This window comes from Mastigoproctus giganteus, chromosome 12, assembly GCF_048544385.1.
Source record: "Mastigoproctus giganteus isolate SK-2022 chromosome 12, ASM4854438v1, whole genome shotgun sequence".
Taxonomy (NCBI): Eukaryota; Metazoa; Arthropoda; class Arachnida; order Uropygi; family Thelyphonidae; genus Mastigoproctus; species Mastigoproctus giganteus.
This window is the reverse complement of record NC_143586.1, coordinates 172318201-172342771: the sequence shown is the minus strand read 5'-3', so window position 1 is coordinate 172342771 and position 24571 is coordinate 172318201. Positions and strand designations below refer to the sequence as shown.

Sequence of the window (24571 nt, the reverse complement as noted above, 5' to 3'; positions counted from 1 at the left end):
CTAAGACCATATTGCTCCGGGGATATGCGGTGGTCATTTCCTGACCTTTCTGCATCCTCCCTATTTGGTGGTCACGGGCTCGAACCCCGGTCTAATCAAGAAGCGTGTGCTACGTACTGCTGCTCCTGACCACCTGGCTATGGAGGCATCTCCATAGCCAGGTGGTCAGGAGCAGCAGTACGTAGCACACGCTTCTTGATTGGCTATGGAGGCACCTCCACCTGGCTATGGAGGCACCTCCATAGCCAGGTGGTCAGGAGCAGCAGTACGTAGCACACGCTTCTTGATTAGACCGGGGTTCGAGCCCATGACCACCAAATAGGGAGGATGCAGAAAGGTCAGGAAATGACCACCGCATACCCCCGGAGCAATATGGCCTTAGTTGCTAATGTTCCTAAAAATAAAAAAAAATAAAAAGAACCTCATGTCGATACCAACATTTTTCTCGAGATCACCACAGCGTCTCTCTGTTCGCGTATGGACAGCCGTGTTGCCCGACCTTCCCCTACAAGATGGATCTTCAATATACGCACTGTGAACAGCGTTTATGAAATTTTGAATCCTTAAAAAAGTGCATGGCAGAACTACAAGCAACAGCAAATGCAGATAAGATGATTTCAGAAGCAACTGGAATTTTGCACATTTTGAGTAATGAAAAATTCCATTCTGGTTAGAACTTTTCTATCAGATAATGCCTCACGTGGAAGTTATTTATAATCAAATGCAACCTCGAGAAATTGAGGCAGTTAAAATACATGAATATATAGGAAACTTTAAGAATGCCATTCTAAAAATCAGGAATTCAATGTACTGTGAAAATCATTCAAAAACACTCGTGATTGAAGTGAAGGAAGTATGCGATTATATAAGTGTTGACATAGGTGACAGAACTCATACAAAACTTCTTTTACAAAGCAATTAATTGCTGCTAAATTGTCTAACAAGGAGAACTTTGCTATTTTTCATACGAAAATCCCCATGGAAGAGGTATGGGAGACTACTGAGGCATATCCCATGATTGATTGAGATAAACTTCTTATGGAATTACAAGTTTTCTATAGCAGACATGATCTACACAATTATTGCAAATTAACTGACGCTGAAATTTACCTCAGAAAATAATCTAACTGAAGTTCTTGGTTAACTTACAAAACTCATAAAAGTTCTTTTCACCATTCTGATGACTACTTCACCTTCACAGCCCGAACTCTGCCAATCGACATTAAAAAGAATAAAAACATTTTTAAGGAGCACTACGAATCAGGAAAGGCTAAATGCTCAAGCAATGCTTTCAATAGAGACAAGCTTGGTCAACAGTGCACCAAACTTGAATGAAAAAGTTATTAATCTATTTTCAACAAATAAAAACTTAAGAATGGATTTTTTTAAAAAATAAGTCTGTTAATGGTAAATGTCTAATTAATGTTTTGTAGTATTTTTAACTTGCTTATTATTATTATTGTGTATGTCTACATGTCTTATAACCCAAGGCAATTTAATGTAACTTTAAGATGCAGCACTCCCAAACATCAGAGTTATGAGCCGCCACTGTATATTTCACAGAGACAGCTCACATAATTATGAGAAAAAATGTTGTCATGTTAAACATTTATCATCAGGGTTGATTGGTATGTGACAGTTGATGATGTGGCCGGATAGCTGGACATCAGACATGGATCTTCTTACACCATCATCCACAACAAATTGAGGTAGAGGAAGGCTTACGTTATGTGGGGTACCAAGTTCCCAAGAAGAGGCGCACAACTCTGTGGCTCAGCCATATAAAACACTGAGCCATGGCACTGCTAGCTCTCTTGCAAAGTTGAAGAATTTTGAGTTTTTGGAAATGGATGAGTTTTTCAAAAAATGTTGCCAATTTTTTGACTTAATTAACAAATTAAAATATTAAATTATATTCAATAAATAGATTACTAGTCCTGGTCATGTTCATTAGCCTATTTTTAATTTTAGCTTGAGATTTTGAATTACAATTTAATATTCATAGAGCTTTACTAAAGATGATTTGGTGCAAATATATTATCGTGTAACTAGTATTATAGGTGCATGGTTGTGAAATTGTACGGTTTTAATTGTGGTAAATATAGTGCAAAGGTTCTCATCATATAGGTCGGCATATTTTTTGTGTTTCACTAAGAAATTTTATTTCTAGTAGGGCTATAACTAGTTTAAAACTGTGAATGCAACAGTATAATAATACATATGATGTACATTTCATAGCATAATACATATTAGGTATCTGATATCTGCATTTAGGTATCTAATATTTTAAAAATTAAATTTAATTGAATTTAAATGGATATCATGCCCCAGACTAGAGCATCGAAGAATCAGGCTCAAAGTAGCAGAAATGCTGTGATTTGAGGGAGAACTGAAGAGATGGTTCCCTACATATAACAGCATACAAAATGTGCTGCTTGTGCAATTTGTAGATCTGTCTGGAACAGAACATGATACAGTCCAGTAGAATGTCTTTTCATTGCAAACAATATGAGGAAATTAGGTGTGAACCCAGTGTTTTTGAAGGGCATTATGAGAGCTTGAAGAGTGCAGTAGATGCCCTTGAAGGAATTAAATTGGGGGCTGATAAGGCTCTCAGCTGCTCAACTCAGTGCCAAAGCTTGCAGGAAACAGTGGCAATCTTCACAAGGCAGAATGTGCTGCTCCCACAGGAGGTAGTTACTCTCAGTTACTCAGTTGTCAGGGAAATATGAAATATATTATGCAAAAAAAGCATATGTGAAATAGGACCAGGGAATGTCTGGAAAGGACAAAAAGTAGGTGTTCTCAGGGAGGCGAAGATAGATGATGTTGTAAAGTAGATATCCTCCTTTAAGGGCACAAATAGTGATACACATTGGCTCCATAACAAGTACTGGCAACATTGGAAAAAAATTTCTGAGATAGGATTAAATTTGAAAGTGTCTACAATTCTGCTCAGACAACATGATAGTAGTAAGGATTACATGCTGAGAGCATTGTCAGTCATTTCAGCCATGGAGAGACTAATTTATTTGCAAGGCTCATTAGGTAGAATTTTTCTCGGCCTGGTCTGGGCTTGTTAACAGAAGACGTGGCTTTTTTTTTCTTTTTTTTTTTTTTTTGTTCCAGGGAACACACACACACACACAGACTTTTGTGGATTTATTGGATGACTGTTTTTTAAAGCAGCATGTTAGAGCGGCAGCAAAAGGAAGTAATATTCTTAATCTGATTATCAGCAGTGATGCTTCACGCATTAAAAATCTGAAAATAAAACTCCCATTGGGTGGCAGTGATCACAGTGTACTGATGTGAGATTTATGTAAAAACATAACTAACGTCAAGGGTAAAGAAAAGAAGTTGTGCTTTCATAAGGGTAACTACAGTGATCCTCTGACAGATTTTAAATTCTGTGCAATGGGACCAACTGATATTTTTAGCAACAGGAAATTCTATATGAGTAGCATTCTGCGAATAATTGTAGAAGCTACCAGGCATTTTATACTAACTAAGAAATGCTGTTCAAGGCTTAGACCTAAATGGATATCATATCTACTGATGTACTGATATGAGAAGGAAAATGCATGGGATGCTTATAAATTTTATGGTGATACAAAGCCAGATTATGAGAAGTCTCTGGCAAAGAAAAGGAGCAAAGGCTTCTTTACTTATATTATCAGTAGAAGGAAGGGGTTGAATTATATTGATTGTTTAACTGTTGACAATCATCCTGCTCAGGTTGCTGATAAATTGAATAGGTATTTTGCATTTACATTCATGCATGAGGAATTCTATAGGGAGGAGATGGAATGCCAGACATCCATCAAACTGTAACAGGGAGCTAAATGAGTTTGCTGTAGCCGAGACGAGTGGAAGAGATATTGTTGAAGCTTAGCATAAAAAGGTGCATGGATTGGATGAGACCTGTCCCCATATATTAAAGAGAGGCAGCAAAGGAGGTAAACAAACCTTTAGTCATAATTATATGAGCATCTTTGGAATCAGGGGAGATCCCTATGCACAGGAATGTGAGATGTGTGAATGTATTCCCAGTTCAAAAAGGGGAATCCAAAGGTGGCATGAGTAATTGCAAACCTCTTAGCTTAACTTCTCTTTCAGTGAAAGTAATGGAGTTACTGGTTAAAGAAGTAATTCAGGACCATCTAGACATGAATGCAGTTATACTGCATTCACAGCATGGGTTTAGTAAGGATGATCTTGTCTGACTGGTCTGGATACTATGATGCTGTAACAAAGGAACTAGATTCAAAAAATAATTGTAATATCATATACTTGGATTTCAGGAAAGCTTTTTATACTGTTGCTGTTGCACATAAGACTGTTGTATAAATTTAATCAGTATGGAATTAAGGGCAAGGATTACTGCTGTGGTTAAAGGGTTGGTTGAGTGGGAGAAGACAGTGAGTGGCTATTAATGGACATTGCTTTTCTTGGACTAATGTTATTAGTGGAGTATCTTATGATTCAGTGCTGAGCCCACTGTTGTTTTCTGTATTTATTAATCATATTGTTAACATATATCAGACTTAATGTATAAGTTTTCAGATGATAGAAGATTAGCAGCGTGGTTAATGACAGTACTTAAGGTAAGCTACTTCAACAAGATCTAGAAAAATTAGGGAAGTGTTCTGAGAAATGGCAATTGAAGTTTAACATTGATAAATGGCAATTGAAGTTTAACATTGATAAATGCAAAGTACTGCATATGGATAGCAGTAATCCTAGGATAACATACCAACCTTGTGGTATTATACTCAGGGTAGAAGAAATTAAAAAGACGTCAGGGTAATTGTGCAATCAAATATGAAGTTCTCCAAGCAGTGTAGACAGGCTTCCAGGACAGCTCAGACTGGATTTCCCATTCGGCCTATTGTTTCCTACAGAAACTCGGCATTTTCATCCTTGGCCACACATGTATATAGCATTATAAAATCCCTTTAGACAGGCGATACAATTTGGAACTAAGATACACTATTTAATAACCTTAAAGACATATGTAGACTTGGCGGGAATGATAATTTATTCTCACTAGATGTTACCTCGTTATATACAAATGTAAATGGTGAATACACATTAGATGTTCTTTGGGATATGTTAAATAATAACTCAATACCGATTAATTATACGAAGCTTCATAATAAGGAAATTTTTCACTTAATTAAACTCTTAATTGAAGCCAACCATATCACCTTTAGAGACAAAGTATACAAACAAATTTTTGTTTTGCCAGTGAGATTAAGCCTGAGCGGCCTAATATCAGAGAACTACCTCTCAACGACTGAATGTATACATTTGATGCCTTTTCCACCCTGTATCACATACTATGGGAGGTATTTAGACGAAGTTCTAGTCATTACCGATAGCAGCACTATCCAAGACATTTTACATTCGTCTAATAATATTCATTCTAGACTCAAATTTACATTGGAGAGGGAGAATACAGATACGAAGTCATTAAGTTTTCTAAATTTTGCACTTACTCGGGATGCGAATAAAATCCAATTTAACATCTATCATAAACCTACAGCTTCTGCATTATAACAGCTATTGAGAATTGATTAAAGATCGATTATCTTTAATCAATTTCTCAATGCTTATAAATATTGAACGACAGAATCTGCTTTGGGCTTAGAAATACAAATATCAGCAGATTCTTAAACAGGGGTTACCCACTTGCTACAGTAGGCAGAATTAGGGTACAAGCTAAGAATAGAATACAAAAATATACACCAACCAACCAACAATAGTAATATCAAAAAATACTTTATTTCTGCCCCATATGTTGAACAGTAGGCACCTCCGTAGCTAGGTGGGCAGGAGCAGCAATGCATAGCATACGCTTCTTGATTAGACTGGGGTTCGAGCCTGTGACCACCAAATACGGAGGGTGCAGAAAGGTCAGGGAATGACCACCGCATATCCGCGGAGCAATATGGCCTTAGTTGCTTATGCTCCTAAAAACCAAATAACAAACAGCAACAAACATGTTGAACAGTGGCACAAACAACTTAACAGATTATTTAAAGATACTAAATTTAAAATTGTAGCCAGGACAATATGGAAATTACACATTATACTGAACAATTGCCCAGTCCTTTCCTCATTTGCAAAACAAATAAATGACCTAGTATACAACATTTCTTGCAGTGATTGCAACTCATCTTATCAGGGTTCTACACGGTTTCCTCTGAATTTTCGTGTTAATCAACACACGGTCTCAGTTTGTGCTTCTCATTCAGCAGCTTCAGAATTAACCTTTCATGCTGTTAATGAAAAACACTTTTTTATTTAGAGGCCAAAATACTTAGTATCCAACGTAATTATACAAGACTATTAATTGCAGAAACTGTCGAAATTAAATTATCTGAGAATTCTGTTGATGTTTTACAGCCATATCTAATCTCCGACTCGTGGTCCTTTACGCACATGCGCAAAGACATATAATCCCTATTTGAGTTCCATGATCGCCCCTATTCGGTAATTTTCATTCCTGTGATCATGACATCCAGTCGAAAAGCATTATCAGCTTTGGGAAAGAAAATCGTTTGCAATTTTTTTCATTAAATTAATTTGTTACTTAATTTTTAATTATTTCTTACTGTAATGTAAGATTTTTGATATTTTAATTGTTTCTGTTTTAATTTCCGGAGAGTATCATACAGAATATTCTGCATATTATATTGAAGTAAACTCCTCTTATTCTTTTACAAATATTCATCTAATGCATTTTTCGTTTCTGCTGCAAGTCTCATCAGTTCATCTGACATCCATTTAGGTCTATGACAGTAATCCTTCTGCAACAAGATCTAGAAAAATTATGCTGATGGACTGAGAAGTGGCAATTGAAGCTTAACAGTGACATATGTAAGGTACTATATATATGGGTAAGAATAATCCTTGATCAGTCCCAAAGTTAGGACCGTCATGTGAACAAAGGTCCATATGATAAAATATGAAGTTTTCACAAATGAATAGGTTTCAAATATTTATTATTATTTTTCCCCCCCTTTTTAATTGGTCAACTTTTTTCCTTACCAATTAAAATCAATAAAGTTTGCTATATTGATGATGAATAAGAAACCAAACTAATTATGCTCCATGTAACTTAAATTTTTTTGCTGTCCTAATGGAAGTCAGATGTGATTGGTTGAGGTATTAATCTTCATCATACCCTCTCAACCAGTAAGTTTCTCTGCATAAAAGAATGGTGTTGCTAGTTTGATGACCATACTTAAGAGTTGATCGTACTATATCTTTTTTGAAACTCATGCCAATTCTTGCAAGGCACATACCAAGAGATCATAAAACAAGAACTGGTAGTTCATCATTGCTGCTGCTAGACTAACAAACTTTTCACAAAGCCAGATTTCTTAGCCATCATGGCATCCATGGTTGTTTGTGGATCCTATATATAATAATTAGTAAATTGTTGTTATAGATATATCAATCATTAAAATACTTTGCTTCTACAAACCAGAAATGTATATACAGTAGTATACATTATAAAAATCTAGGTTTAATTCAGTATAGTTATGTTGAATTGACCAACTTTCAATTAATAGTTTTTGAAAATTATTACATTGAAATTTTGTTTTGTTTATTATTTTAGATTCATTTTGGCCCTGTCAAGAACCTTTCCTTTATTTATGGTGCTCTCTTGGGTTTATACAAGTTCTATGATAATCAAAAGTGTGGTTTATGAGAAAGAACAACGTCTAAAGGAAGTTATGAAGGTTATGGGACTTGGAAATGGAGTCCTTTGGCTGGCTTGGTTTATTAAATCTTTTATAATGATGGCTATTAGTTGTGTACTACTGACCTTAGTCTTAGTGGTAAGACTTTTTTGAAAATTATAATTTAAAAATTTAAAATTTTGATTTATTTTTATTATTTTAGCATTAGCATTAGTAGAGGCATATGATGCAAGAAAGCAAGCTTATTCAGCATCAGCCAAAAAAAAAAAAAAAAAAAAAAAACCACTACTCCCATTTCACCCCTCCGTTCGTTCGAAATACCTGTCCAACTGAGCCTTAAATTTATTTAGGCTATCGACTTCAACAACAAGCGATGGGAGTCTATTCCACAAACCAACTGCCCGCTGGCTAAAAGCAAATTTCCGCACATCTATCCGACATCCGTCCTTCCTCAATTTGAATTTATGCCCTCTCAGGTGATTATTCTGAGCAAGAGGAAGAATCCCATCGGCATTGAGCATGCTCAAGCCATTCAAAGCCTTATACACCTCTATCAGATCACCTCGCCGATGCCTAGTCTCCAGGCTCTGTAATTTGCAAAACTTAAGCCTATCTTCGTAAGAGCAACCCTTTGTTCCATTCACTAATCTTGTTGCCCTTCTCTGTACTCGTTCGAGCAGCTCTACATCCTTCTTGAAATGAGGCCTCCAGACCTGTATACAGTACTCAAGGTGTGGCCTGACCAATGCCTTATACAAGGGAATAATCACATCCTTATCCCTGCTAGAAAAATTCCTGTATATCATTGACAAGACACCATGAGCTACTCTTGCAGCTCGTCTGCACTGCTCAGAGAACTTCATATCTGCCTGCACAATTACCCCCAGGTCCTTTTCATTTTCTACCACTGTCAGCGTAGTGCCACAGAGTTGATACGTTGATCTGGGGTTACTGTTTCCCATATGTAGTACTTTACATTTGTCAATGTTAAACTTCATTTGCCACCTCTCAGCCCATCTGCTCAACCTTTCCAGATCCTGTTGCAGCAGCATAGTATCAGTAGTGTCCTTAACAACCCTGCCAACCTTGGTATCGTCTGCAAACTTGGACATTAAGCCTGATACACCATCATCAATATCATTTATAAATACAGAAAACAACAATGGACCCAACACTGAACCCTGAGGAACTCCACTAATAACATTAGTCCACGTTGAGCAGTGTCCATTGATTACCACTCTCTGTCTTCTGCCACTCAACCATCCCTTTATCCATAGCAGCAATTTGCCTCCAATGCCACACTTCTCCAATTTGTGCAGCAGTCTTCCATGCGCAGCAGTATCAAAAGCCTTTCTAAGATCCAAATATATAATATCAAAGTTATTCCCTGCATCCAGTTCTTTTGTGACTACATCATAGTATCCAATCAAATTGGTCAGACAAGACCTGCCCTTAACAAAACCATGCTGTGTCTGAGCTATAACTGAATTCTTGTCCAGATGATCCTGCAGTGCTTCTTTAACCAGTGCCTCCATTAATTTTCCTGGAACCGAAGTTAAACTAACAGGTCTGTAATTACTTGTGTCAGCCTTTGATCCTCCTTTGTGAATTGGGGTTACATTTGCACATCTCCAGTCCATGGGTACCTCCCCTGAGTCCAAAGAAGCTCTCATAATTATGGCTAGGGGTTTGCTTACTTCCTTTGCTGCCTCCTTTAATATAACTGGATAGATCCCATCCACCCCTGGTGCCTTTTTTATGTTTATCCTCAGCAATTTCTCCTCCACTTTCCTCTCAGTTATTAGAAAATAATCTAGCTCACTGACAATGTTTACTTCACCTACGACATTCCCCTTCCTGAATAACTCCTCATGTGTGAATGTAGATGCAAAATACTCGTTTAGATTGTTAGCCATCTGAGCAGGATCCTCAACTGTTGAACCATCAACATCCAGTGGACCAATCTGATTCATCCCTTTCCTTCTTGAGTTTAAATAGGTAAAGAACTCTTTTCTGTTTTTCTTTGCGTCCTTTGCCAAGGATTTCTCATAATCTGCCTTTGCCTGCCTAATCTCCTTTGTGACTTGGTTACAGACCAACTTATATCTATCATAGGCTTCCATGTCACCCATTAATTTGTATGTATCCCATGCATTTTTCTTCTCTGCCATATGTCTCATTAGTTCATCTGACAACCATTTAGGCCTGAACCTTGAACAATATTTCTTGGTTGGTATGTAAAGCCTGGTAGCTTCCAAGATTAGTTCCTTGAATGCTTCCCATTTTGAATTTGCTGTTGGTAACATCATCAGTTGGTCCCACCGTATAGAATTTAAATACTGTCTCAGACCATCATAGTCGCCTTTACGAAAGCAAAAACCCTTCCCTTTGCCTCTGATGGTAGTTACCTCCTTGAGTAAATCCCACTTCAGCACACTGTGATCACTGCCACCCAGTGGTTCCTTTATCTGCAGATTCCTAATGCATGAAGAATCACTACTGATAATCAGATCAAGAGTATTATTCCCTCTAGTTGCCTCCCGAACATGCTGGTGTAGAAAACAATCATCCAATAAATCCACAAAAGCCCTGCTAGTGTGTGAGTGACCAACCCACAAATTCCAGTCAATATCTGGGAAATTAAAATCCCCCATTATAAGACTCTCTGATTTACTGGCCCATTCTATTTCCCTGTACAGTATCTTATTATACTCATCATAGTCATTAGGCCTATAGCACACTCCTACTCTCAATTTTGATTTACCTATGCTTATGTCACACCAAACTGACTCGACACTGCCCTGTCCATCAATGTCGAGTGGCTTCACTTCCTTGGATTTTATGTGTTTTTTAACTAATAGCATAACCCCTCCTCCCCTCCTGTCCTGTCTATCCTTTCTATACACATTGTACTCCCCAAATTCCAGTTCTGCATTCCTTATATCTGTGTGACACCACGTCTCTGATATCCCAACAATATCTGCCTTTGATGTTTTGAGCAATACCTCAAATTCATCAAATTTATTTACTAAACTCCTAGCATTGGTGTACACGCAAGTATACCTGCACTTGTTTCTATTCTTAGCTACCCTAACACAACCCATGTGTTTACTTGTATCACAATGACTTCCAGCAGTCTCTGAAATATCCTGCATCTTGTTTTTCAGGCTTCTGCTCATTCCAATAGAAGCAGTGCAAGAATCTCTTTCACCTCTGCCAGTGGCTACTGTTAATCCATTAGTCTTTGTCTCCCCCCAAGCTAGCAGTTTTCCGACCCACCTAACACTGCCTCGATAGCATCAGCAAATATTCTTGCACCCTTTCTATTTAAGTGTATCCCATCCCTGTAGAAGCAATCTCTCCTGTTAACAAGTACATTCCAGGCTGAAAAAAATTCTACCCCTTGAGCCTTGCACAATCTTTCCAGGGCCGAATTGATCGACTCAAATTTATTGAGTTGATCGATTTAAATTTATTGAGTTGAGCCGAATTGATCGATTCAAATTTATTTTTTAAATTTTGAAATATTTTTGCTAAACTTCATATATTCTAATGATGGTATCCTGCCTAGTTTCAGTCAAATCAATCTGGTTATATCAGAACCTGGTGCTTTCTGGACGTAGAATTTTCCAGACTTTGTGTAATCATACTGTGGTCATAAAAAAGTGGAAGGTTCTGTATTGCTATTCTGTAACCATTTTTTAATAGAAATATAATAGATGGAAAAGAGCAGTAAGTACTGCACAGTACAGGAAACATGCATGCATTGTACATCGAGAATATTAGCATTAGTAGAGGCATATGATGCAAGAAAGCAAGCTTATACGAGCCAAAAAAAAAAAAAAAAACCTTCCTGTCCATTTGTTCCTTAGGCATTTGCCTTTAAATATGTCTCCTTGAAAAAAACCAAACTAGCTTGTGCCTGTGGAACAGGGCCTTACACTCTTAATATTCTGTTGGAATATTAAGAGTGTAAGGCCCTGTTAATATTCTGTTGGAATCCACAGCAATTCCACTGTATGAATTTGACATTGTTTGGGCTTGGTAGCTCTGTTAATCTGCTTCTGAAGTGCCGAGACCTTTTTCACAGCATTGGGTTTATTTTTTTTTGGGAGAAAAATATTGATGCTGTTCTGTGTCCATTTCTTCCTCTACAAATAGCTTCAAGACTGAGTCATTAGTAACTGTGTACCTCTATATGCATTTTCTCTTAAGTTAACTAATGGTTTAACTGAATACTTTGACTGAACTCCCTTTGTCAAAGACGCTCCTTAGAGTCTTAGAGATACCTGCTGTATCAGTACAGGCGGTATTGATAGAGCAGTGGCAACTGAATGTTTGTTTTTTTTTTTCCTGGCTTCTGAGGATTAAATAAATAGCATGCAATGGGAGTAAAGGACTTTCGGTGGAGTGGTCATTTCAGTCTGCGTTCCTATAGAACTTTCCTCACAGCCTTTTGATTATATGTAGGCATGCTCCTATTCATTGATATTACTAGTCTTTTTGCATTTTAATACAAGATATTAAGTTCATAAATATTACATTAGCATAAAAACAATACAGAAAATAAAATTCACATCAGGCTGGGAGATGTTGATTCCAGCATGGCTTGAATTTCACCTAAATAAGATCTTATAAATTATGGGAAACAGTAACCCCAGAGTAACGTACCAACTCTGTGGTACTACACTGACAGTGGTAGAGAATGAAAAGGACCGGGGGGTAATTGTGCAGCAGATATGAAGTTTTCTGAGCAGTGCAGACAGGCTGCAAGAGTAGCTCATGGTGTCTTGTCAATGATATACAGGAATTTTTCTAGCAGGGATAAGGAGGTGATTATTCCCTTGTATAAGGCAATGGTCAGGTCACACCTTGAGTATTGTATACAGGTTTGAAGGCCTCATTTCAAGAAGGATGTAGAGCTGCTGTAACGAGTACAGAGAAGGGCAACAAGATTAGTGAATGGAACAAAGGGTTGCTATTATGAAGAAAGGCTTAAGTTTTGCAAATTACAGTGTCTGGAGACTAGGCACTGGCAAGGTGATCTGATAGAGGTGTATAAAGCCTTGAATGGTTTGAGCATGCTCAGTGCTGATGTGATTCCTCCTCTTGCTCAGAATAATCACTGAGAGGGCATAAATTCAAATTGAGGAAAGACAGATGTAGGATAGATGTGCAGAAATTTGCCTTTAGCCAGCAGGTAGTTGGTTGGTGGAACAGACTTCCATCCCTTGTTGTGGAAGTTGATAGCCTAAATAAATTTAAGGCTCAGCTGGACAGGTATTTCGAACGAACTTACGGGTGAAATGGGAGTGGGTTTTTTTTTTTTTTTTTTTTTGGCTGATGCTGCATAAGCTTGCTTTCTTGCATCATATGCCTCTACTAATGCTACTGTCTGACTCAGTGTGAAATCCCAAGTGATGAGTATTCATGGAACACAAGTTGCTCATCTTGAGCTGATACAAACAGGTTAAAGCCTGTTTGTGTCAGTTCGGTACAGGGCAGACCTTGATCTAGTTATCTAGATCTGAGTGGGGAGGTTGGAGAATTAAATTTAAGGAGGAGAGTTTTAGTTGGCACTCAGTATCCTGACAGAGAGATATTCATTTTACTGTTGTCACTTGGTGTGATTTTAACTTGGAGGAAATATCCGCCTCCTCCTCCTCATGGACTTCAGGAAGATTGTTATGACTTCATTGTTATCTAGCCAAGAACACTGAACTTTTAAACTTTCATTGTACAGTGAAACTTTGTATTGAAGAAATTTTTTATAATTTAAAAAGAACTCAACAATATGAGTAGAAGTTTTTTTTTTTATTTATGGTTGTTATTCCAATTCTAAATTGAAATAAGTGGCATAGTTACCTTTGGAAGTATTTAGTTTTTAGATATAGTATTTATAATTTATATATGGTCCATTTTTCACTTTTCTCTGCTTTCACCAATACTTGCATTTTACTAAACTCATTGCACATATGAATGAGTATCTAGACTCTCCCACTCTGTTGTTAGAGTTCTGTAAGCAGTAGGAATGTTAAGAGATAATGGAAAAATGTAAAACACTGTACTGTGTACATTTCAAAATGCGATTTTTACTAAGTATTTTGATGCTTATTAAGGTTTATCAGGAAGTATTATGATTCCCTTAAATAAGGCATTAAATAATCAGTTTTTTGATGAAATAGCGGAAAGCTTACATTTAAATTCCATTTAATGTATATTTGCAAAAAAACAGATGGTTTTCCCTTTAAAAGTCACTGCACTAGAAATTAAATTTCACTGTCAAAATACACATTTTATATTAAAATTCAAGGAATGTTTACTAGTATAGTATACTTTCATGCATTAACTTCCACAGAATTTTTGTTACTGTGGATTTCTGCTTGGATTGTTTATCAGACATCAACTGATTATGATTACATCAAGAAAGATACCATTTCAGATTTGCCCTCTTTATAAATGTTTAGTCAAAGTTTTGTTCATAACAGTGTCTCTGGCATCTAGACATGGCTGTCAGGAGTATTTCCAAAGCTTCAAAAGGATGAGATCTGAAGTCAGGTTTTGTTTTTATATCCTGGCAGAATATTCTTTGACATATAGCATTGCTATGCGAAATTGTTAAAATGCTAAGCATGACTTGGGATAGTTTATTTTTTAACCTACCATGTAAACTTGTCACTTCCCCAACCAAGGCCCACTGTACTTGAATTCTTTCTTCTTTTATAATAGTATTTAATACATTCTCACACTGAAATAGACAGTTGATGCTACAAAACATATATTTCCTTATCTTTGTGACAGCAAGAAATGCTGAAACTTGTCCACAAAAGTTCAAGTTTGAAATTGATATGTTGCCAATAGATGAAATTCTGCTGTCCTGCCATAGCATTTATTAGATCGACATTCTTCCAATGGGAACTTGTGCACCATGCAGTCACATGCAACAATGAAGTACTTCCTCTTTGAACAAAAGAACAGGATCTCATCCTCTTTTTTTTTAGACTCTCCATACTCTTGTCATAGAAATACTTCTGATTTATGACTAAGTCAGAATCATCCTTCTGGTTCTGTTTGCTGTGGTAATCAATTTCCAAAATGGAAGAAGATTTGAAAATTATAGATAAAATAAATCTGAGCATAACACTTTCAAACCTATCTGGAGTAATGACCTCAGTACATGGATCTAAGGTATGTTGGATTAAAGAGCTATGTTCAGATTTTAAAGGTTGGAATCCCATTTAGAAGAAACAAATTATTTTATTCAAGCCAGATGACAGAAACACAAACATTTCTGCATAAGTGAAAATAATATGTCTAGAATTATCAGCTAGCAAGGCCTGTTTAGGATTGCTTTTACTAGAAGTTTGCAATTCAGAATTTCTTTTTCTTAGGGAGTTCATTAATTTGTCTTTTTAAACTTCTTTGCATCATGAACTAGATTTGACATGAGTAATTGCATTTTGTACTTTTCAATTCAGTAACTGAAAATTTGTCATATGGTTTTTCTGAATGTTTCTAACTCCTTTAAACAGACCTGCCAGAGGTTGAGGGAAGGTTAAATCCGTAACTTCAGTAGTAGAACACACTCAACCAAAAATAAGTAACATGTAGACACCTGCTTCAAAATCATTTTTACTTCAGTGGCATGCATTGTTTGCAATTGTTTAAATCTTTCATTCCACTTAACACTTCTCTCTAGAAAGCAATATTTGCTGATGCTATCAAGGCAGTGTTAGGTTAGGTGGGTTGGAAAACTGCTAGCTTGTGGGTATTCACAGACTAATAGATTAACAGTAGCTGCAAACAGAGGTGAAAGTGATTCTTGCACTGCTTCTATTGAAATGAGCAGCAGCAGCCTAGAATGCAAAGTGCTGGGGATTTCAAGGACTGCTGGGAATCATCGCGGAACAAGTAAATACCTGGGCTGTGTTAAGACACCTGTTCTTATTCTTAGTTACCTTAACACATAGGCTGTGTTAAGGTAACTAAGAATAAGAACAGGCACATCTATACTTCCATGTACACCAATACCAGGAGTATAGTAAATAATTTTGATGAATGTGAAGTGCTGGTCAAGACAGCAAGCAAAGGTGGATATTATTGGGATATAAGAGACATAGTGTCACACAGATATAAGTAATTAAAAATTGGAATTTAGGGAATACAGTGTGTACAAACAGGATAGGAAGGGAGGAGGGATTATCCTGTTAGTTAAGAAAAATATAAAATCTAAAAAAATGCATCCAGTTGACAGTAGCATTTTTAGGGCATGTGATGCAAGAAAGCTTATATAACATCAGCCAAAAAAAAAAAAAAATAATAAATAAAATAAAAAATCTAAAAAAAAAAGCACCAATTTTTCTGCTTTGAACTTATTTAAGTTGCTGACTTCCACTACAACAGGTGGAAGTTTGTTCCAACTATCAACCACCTGCTGGCTAAAGGTGAATTTCCACACATCTATTCTACAATTGTCTTTCCTCAGTTTGAATTTATGCCTCCTCAGGTGAGTAATCTGAACAAGTGGAAGGATCCCATCAAAATTCAGTGTGCTCAATCTATTCAAGGCCGTATATACCCCAATTAGATCACCTCACAGGTGCCTAATCTCCAGAAGCTGCAATTTGCAGAAATTAAGCCTTTCTTGGTAACATCAACCTTTTGTTCCACTGACCAATCTCATTGCCCTTCTCCATACTCGTTCCAGCAGCTCCACATCTTTACAAAAATGAGGCCTCCAGACCTGTATACAGTACTCAAGGTGTGGGCTGACCATTGTCTAATACAAGGGAACAATCACCCCTGTTATCCCTGCTAGAAAAATTCCTGTATATCATTGACAAGACACCATAAGCTACTCTTGCAGCCTTTTTGCACTGCTCAGAAAACTTAATATCTGGCTGCACAATTACCCCAGGTCCTTTTCATCCTCCACTACCCTGAATGTAGTACCACCCAGTTGATACATTACTACTACCCATATGCAATACTTTACATTTGTCAATGTTAATCTTCAGTTGCCACCCCTCAGCCCCATCTGCTCAACTTTTCCAGATCCTGTTGCAGTAGCATACTAACTTTTTTTTTTTTTGTTATTTGTTGGCGCATCAGCTTCTGTGGCTATAATGCACCTCCCAAGGGTTTTGCATTTTACTGTGATCCAAGCCCTAGGCGGGATTCGAACCTGCGACCTTTGGGTTGCCAGGCAGGCACTTTACCCACCTGGCTAGCCCGATCAGCAGTATACTATCATTACTGTCATTAACAACCCTGTCAACCTTTGTAACATCTGCAGACTTAGACATTAACCCTGATATACCTTCATCAACATCATTGATAAATACCGAAAACAAAAATGGGCTCAACACCAAACCCTGGGGGACTCCACTAAGAGCAGTGTCCATTGATAACCACTCTTTGTCTTCTCCCACTCAACCATCCTTTTATCCATTGTAGCAACTTGCCCTTACTGCTCCAATTTGTACAGTAGTCTTCTATATAGCACAGTATCAAAAGCTTTCCTAAAGTCCAAGTATATAATAGCAAAATTATTCTTGCATCCATTTCCTTTGTGACCACATCATAGTATCCAATCAAATTTGTCAGACAAGACTTCTCCTAAACAAACCAGTGCTGTGTTTGAACTATAACTGCAGTCTTGTATAGATGATCCTGCATCACTTCCTTAACCATTGACTCCATTATTTTCCCTAGAACAGAAGTTAGACTAACAGGTCTGTAATTACCCATGTCACCCTTTTGTGAATTGGGGACACATTTGCACATTTCCAGTCCATAGGGAACTCCCATGAGTTCAAGGAAGCTTTCATAATTATGGCTAAGAATTTGCTTACTTCCTTTTCTGCCTCCTTTAATATAACTGGATAGATCTCATCCACTTCAGGTGCCTTCCTTACGTTTAACTTCAACAATTTCTCCTCCACTTGCTCTCAGTTATTACCAAGTAACTTGTAATATAATATAACTGGATAGATCTCATCCACTTCAGGTGCCTTCCTTACGTTTAACTTCAACAATTTCTCCTCCACTTGCTCTCAGTTATTACAGAATCACTTAGCTCCCTGTTAGGGGTTGATAAACATCTGGCCCTCTCCTCCTTGAATAACTCCTCATGTGTGAATGTAGATGCAAAATACTCTTTTATTTTGGCAGCTATCTGAGAATGATCATCTACAGTCAAACCATTGATATCAAGTGGACCAATGTGATTCATCCCCGTCCTTTTAGAGTTTATATAAATAAAGAAGTCTTTGCTGTTTTTCTTTGCATCCTTTGCAAAAGATTTCTCGTAATCTGCCTTCACCTGATTAACCTCGTTTTAACTTCATTACAGACTAGTATCTGCCATAGGCTTCTATGTAGCCTGATAACTTATATGCATCCAATGAATTTTTCTTCTCTGCCAAAAGCCACATTAATTCATCTGATATCTGTTTAAGCCTACACCTTGAACAGTATTTCTTAGTTGTTATGAAAATCTGGCGAGTATGGGCTTGGCACTGGATATTATCATTCTTCTCTTTCTTGGTGATTTCCTTATTCTTGCTCTGACTCTTGTTCTCTCTCTCTCTCTGTCTCTCTCTCAGGGTAATTCAGAATTTTTTTTTTTTTTTTTTGACTGGGGCAACATAAACCTGAGGCTGCCTTGTACCATATAGCTAATAATAATAATAATAAAAGCCTAGTACCCTCCAAGATTAATTCTTTGAATGGTTGCCATTTTGAATTTGCTGTTGGTAACATCACCATATAGAATTTAAATATTGTTTCAGACTTCCATAGTTGCCTTTATGAAAGCAAATGGAGGAGCATGAAAACGCAATAAAGTCTGCAAATTATGGGAAGTCTGCTGTGGCAGAACATTTCTGGGAGAAACAACACCAAATTTCCCTGGAGGATGCTGTCATCACAGATCATGCACAGGGGTTCTGGGACCATAAATGGCTTGAGAGCTTACATATTGGGGCAGCTAGCAATACTATTGATAGGGGTGCATGTCTACATCCCCTCCTGGAAACCGTCATTCTTGGATGTGATGAACGGTTTCAGCCAGTGGGCTCCCAAGCCATTTACGGTTCCGGTGCAAAAATGGAAAATTCCAACCATGGAACCGTGTGACGTGGATCTGCTATTTAAGGATGTGCCGCACAGTAGACATATGCTGTTGAGGAAGGAGACTGCTGCCTCTGAAAATTACAGCGAAATTTTATCGCTTTTAATTTCCAGGTTTTTAGTATATTTTATCAGTGTTATTTATTTTTATTGTAAAATATATCTATTTTATATTTATTTTATTATAAATAAAGTGTTTTTAGTTACAGTATTGAAACTTTACTTATCTACCGGCTGGTGTGAAGTTTAATCATCAACATGAATTGTCCCAGCCTTCTAGGCCTATTTAGAGATATGATATCTGCTCTACAACGTCAACTTTTGCCCCTGGCAGACATAACCTGGTCCTACGCCACCTATCCTTTTTGCACAATATATTTCCTGTCTCCCTGACAACAGTCACCAACAATAACTAGCTTCTGTGGAACTAGCGCATTATGCCCTGAAGGTTGCCGCTGTGTTGCCTGATGATCAAGTGCACACTCTGGAATTGATGTGGGCCGCTGAGAGCTTGATGGGTTCCCCAATTTAAGTTCTTTGAGGGCATCTACCCTGTCATTCAAGCTCTCATAAAGGCCCATAACAATACTGCCTAGCTTCTTCACTTACATTGAGCACTCACAAAGACATCCCCCCCCCCCCCTTGGAAACATCATGTCCTGTTCCAGAAAGAGCTGCAAACATTTCACAATTTGCACTTTTCTTTAGGTTGTGCTGTGTTGGAGAATCCCCCCCCCTTCGGTTCTCCACCGAACCACAGCATTCCCGCTACTTTGTGCATGTTGCTTTGCTACTCTAGTCTTGGGCATGTGGTACACTATGGTCACAGATGCTGATGCACCTAATAAATCCCTAAACAAACAAACCAGCATCTAGAGCATGATATCCCTTTAAATGCAATTTAATTAATGAACAATGAAAATTAATAAGGTTAATAAATTTAATTGATTAATTTACTGTGCTATACTTGACTATACAATGCTATACTAAGCTAATATGGTAATACGTCTTCCGCTATATAGTTTTACGGCACCTCCATAGCCAGGTGGACAGGAGCAGCAGTGCGTAGCATGCGCTTCTTGATTAGACCGTGGTTGGAGCTCGTGACCACCGCATATTCCCAGAGCAATATGGCCTCAGTTGCTAATGCTCCTAAAAACCAAATAACAAAAACAAAACAATATAGTTTTACATTATACCTAAGATATACATTGTGAAGTTACGCTATACCATAATGATCACAATACTAAATTAGTTATATCCTTAGCTAAACACAAAAGATGTATGCCCAAAAAGTGATTAAAACCTTCAAAATACTTTTCTCGGCGGAGAACCGAAGGGTGGCGATTCTCCAATGCATCACAGCCTAAAGAAATACACAAATTGTGAAATGTTTGCAGCCCTTTCTTTGGTCCACTTGACATCAATGGTTCGACTGTTGATGATCCTGCTCAGATAGCAAACAAACTGAATGAGTATTTTGCATCTACATTCACACATGAGAAATTATTAGGGTTTGAAAATGGCAGAAGGTTATCAAATTGTAGCAGGGTACTTAATGATTTTTTAATAACTGAGAGCAAAGTGGAGGAGAAATTGTTGAAGTTAAACATAAGAAAAGCACCTGGGGTGGATGGGATCTATCCAGTTATATTAAAGGAGGCAGCAAAGCAACTAAGCAAACCCTTAACCATAATTATGAGAGCATCCTTGGACTCAGAGGAGGTTCCCACGGACTGGAGATGTGCAAATGTATCCCCAATTCACAAAGGGGGATCGAAGAGTGACATGAGTAATTACAGACCAGTTAGTTTAACTTCTGTTCCGGGTAAAATAATGGAGTCACTGTTTAAAGATGCATTGCAGGATCATCTAGACAAGACAGCAGCAATAATTCAGACATCATGGGTTTGTTAAGGTAAAGTCTTGTCTGACAAATTTGAATGGTTATTATGATGTGGTTACAAAGGAACTAGGTGCAAAAAATAATTTTGATATCATCTATTTGGATTTCAGAAAAGCTTTTGACACTGTTGCGCATGGAAGACTATTGTACAAATTGGAGCAGAATGGTATTAAGGGTAAGTTGCTACAATGGATAAAAGGATGGTTAAGTGGGAGAAGACAGAGTGGTAATTAATGGGTGCTGCTCTTCGTGGACTAATGTTATTAGTGGAGTCCCACAGGGTTCGGTGTTGGGTCCACTGTTGTTTTGTATATTTATCAATGATATTGATGAAGGTATATCAGGCTTAATGTCGAAGTTTGCAGATGATACAAAGGTTGGCAGGGTTGTTAATGACAGTAATGGCAGTGTGCTATTCCAACAGGATCTAGATAATTTGGGCAGATGGGCTAAGATGTGGCAACTGAAGTTTAACCTTGACAAATGCAACGTACTGCATATGGGTAGAAGTAACCCCGAGAAAAGTACCAACTGTGTGGTACTACACTTACGGTGATTGAAAATGAAAAAGACCTGGGAGTAATTGTGCAGTCAGATATGAAGTTTTCTGAGCAATGCAGACAGGCTGCCAGAGCAGGTCATGGGGTTTTGTCAATGATATATAGGAATTTTGCTAGCATGGAAAAGGAGGTGATTGTCCGTCTGTATGAGGCAATGGTCAGGCCACACCTTGAGTACTGCGTACAGGTCTGGAGACCTCATTTTAGGAAGGATGTACAGAGAAGGGCAACAAGATTGGTGAGGGGAATGAAGGGATCCTCTTACCAAGAGAGTCTAAAGTTCTGCAAATTGCAGTGGCTGGAAACTAGGCACCTGCGCGGTGATCTGATTGAGGTGTATAAGGCCTTGAATGGGTTGAGCACGCTGAATTCTGATGGGATTCTTCCACCTGTTCAGATTACGAACCTAAGGGGGCATAAATTCAAATTAAGAAAAGACAGATGTAGAATAGATGTGTGGAAATTTGCCTTTAGCCAGAGGGTGGTTAATTAGTAGTAGTAGTAGTGGCATGTGATGCAAGAAAGCAAATGTATGAGTTTATGCAGCATCAGCCAAAAAAAAAAAAATCACACCATTCCCTCCAAATGCCTGGCCAGTTCCTCCTTAAATTTATTCAACCTATCAACTTCCACAACGACAGATGGAAGTTTGTTCCAGCAATTAACCACCCGCTGGCTAAAGGCAAATTTCCGCACATCTATTCTACATCTGTCTTTTCTTAATTTGAATTTATGCCCCCTTAGGTTCGTAATCTGAACAAGTGGAAGGATCCCATCAGAATTCAGCGTGCTCAATCCATTCAAGGCCTTATATACCTCAATCAGATCACCGCACAGGTGCCTAGTCTCCAGCCACTGCAATTTGCAGAACTTAAGCCTCTCTTGGTAAGAGGATCCCTTCATTCCCCTCACCAATCTTGTTGCCCTTCTCTGTACCCGCTCAAGTAAATCTACATCCTTCCTGAAATGAGGTCTCCAGACCTGTACGCAGTACTCAAGGCGTGGCCTGAATATTGCCTTATACAGAGGGATAATCACCTCCTTTTCCCTGCTAGCAAAATTCCTATATATCATTGACAAAACCCCATGACCTGCCCTGGCAACCTGTCTGCATTGCTCAGAGAACTTCATATCTGACTGCACAATTACTCCCAGGTCTTTTTCATTTTCTACCACCTTACGTGTAGTACCACACAGTTGGTACATTTCTCTGGGGTTATTTCTACCCATATGCAGTACTTTGCATTTGTCAAGGTTAAACTTCAGTTGCCACTTCTTAGCCCATCTGCCCAAATTATCTAGATCCTGTTGCAGTAGCAGACTGCCATTACTGTCATTAACAACCCTGCCAACCTTTGTATCATCTGCAAACTTCGACATTAAGCCTGATATACCTTCATCAATATCATTGATAAATATACAAAACAATAGTGGACCTAACACCAGGAACAAACTTCTATCTGTGTTCCATCATTGATGAATTTGACGTGTTGCTGAAAGCATCAAAGGCAGATATTGTTGGGATATCAGAGACGTGGTGTCACACAGATATAAGGAATGCAGAACTGGAATTTGGGGAGTACAACGTCTACAGAAATTATAGACAGGATAGGAAGGGAGGAGGGGTTATGCTATTAGTTAAGAAACACATAAAATCCAAGGAAGTGAAGCCAGTCGACATCGCTGGACAGTGCAGTGTCGAGTCAGTTTGGTGTGACATAAGCATTGGGAGATCAAAATTGAGAGTAGCAGTGTGCTATAGGCCTAATGACTCTGATGAGTATAATAAGAAACTGTACAGGGAAATAGAGTGGGCCAGTAAATCAGAGAGTCTTATAATGGGGAAATTTTAATTTCCCAGACATTGACTGGAATTTGTGGGTTGGTCACTCACACACTAGCAAGGTTTTTGTGGATATATTGGATGATTGTTTTCTACATCAGTATGTTCGGGAGGCAACTGAAGGGAGCAATACTCTTGATTTGATTATCAGTAGTGATTCTTCATGCATTAAGAATCTGCAGATACAGGAACCACTAGGTGGCAGTGATCACAGTGTGCTGAAGTGGGATTTGCTCAAGGAGGTAACTACCATCAGTGGTAAAGGGAAGAGTTATTGCTTTCGTAAAGGCGACTACGATAGTCTCAGACAGTATTTAAATTCTATACAGTGGGACCAACTGATGATGTTACCAACAGCAAATTCTAAATGGGAAGCATTCAAAGAACTTATCTTGGAAGCTACTAGGCTTTACATACCAACTAAGAAATATTGTTCAAGGTTCAGGCCTAAATGGATGTCAGATGAACCAATGAAATATATGGCAGAGAAGAAAAATGTATGGGATACATATAAATTAACATGTGAACAGAAGCCTATCATAGATATAAGTTGATCTGTAACCAAGTTACAAAGGAGGTTAGGCAGGCGAAGGCAGATTACGAGAACTCTTTGGCAAGGGATGCAAAGAAAAACAGCAAGGAGTTCTTTACTTATGTAAACTCTAGAAGGAAGGGGATGAATCAGATTGGTCCACTTGATATCGATGGTTCAACTGTTCATGATCCTGCTCAGGTAGCTAACAAACTAAATCAATATTTTGCATCTACATTCACACATGAGGAGTTATTCAGGAAGGGGAATGACATTGATGAAGTAAACACTGGCAGTGAGCTAGATGATCTTGTAATAATTGAGAGTAAAGTGGAGGAGAAATTGTGAAGATAAACACAAGAAAGGCACCCGGGGTGGATGGGATCTATCCAGTTATATTAAAGGAGGCAGCAAAGGAAGTAACCAATCCGTTCGCCATAATTATGAGAGCTTCCTTGGACTCAGGGGAGGTACCCACAGACTGGAGATGTGCACATGTAACCCCAATTCACAAAGGAGGATCAAAGGCTGACACAAGTAATTATAGACCTGTGAGTTTAACTTCTGTTCCAGGAAAATTAACGGAAGCACTTGTTAAAGAAGCACTGCAGGATCGTCTTGACAAGAATTCAGTTATAGCTCAGACAGAGCATGGTTTTGTTAAGGGAAGGTCTTGCCTGACCAATTTGATTGGATACTATGATGTAGTTACAAAAGAATTGGATGCAGGGAATAACTTTGATATTATAAATTTGGATCTTAGAAAGGCTTTTGATACTGCTGCACATGGAAGGCTGCTGCACAAATTGGAGCAGTGTTGTCATTGGTGGCAAATTGTTGCTATGGATAAAGGGATGGTTGAGTGGCAGAAGATAGAGAGTG

At 38.0% G+C, this 24571-nt stretch overlaps 1 protein-coding gene across 1 annotated transcript in view; it reads left to right on the top strand.

Annotated features, from left to right (window-relative positions):
- LOC150077598 (phospholipid-transporting ATPase ABCA1-like) overlaps positions 1 to 24571 on the top strand; it is a gene marked incomplete at its 3' end in the record, with an annotated part of 856770 nt that overhangs the window by 310443 nt on the left and 521756 nt on the right. The window contains exon 15 of the mRNA XM_090386943.1: positions 7631 to 7853. Within this exon, the coding sequence (XP_090243069.1) occupies positions 7631 to 7853 (223 nt within the window). The remainder of the gene's footprint in view (positions 1 to 7630; positions 7854 to 24571) is intronic.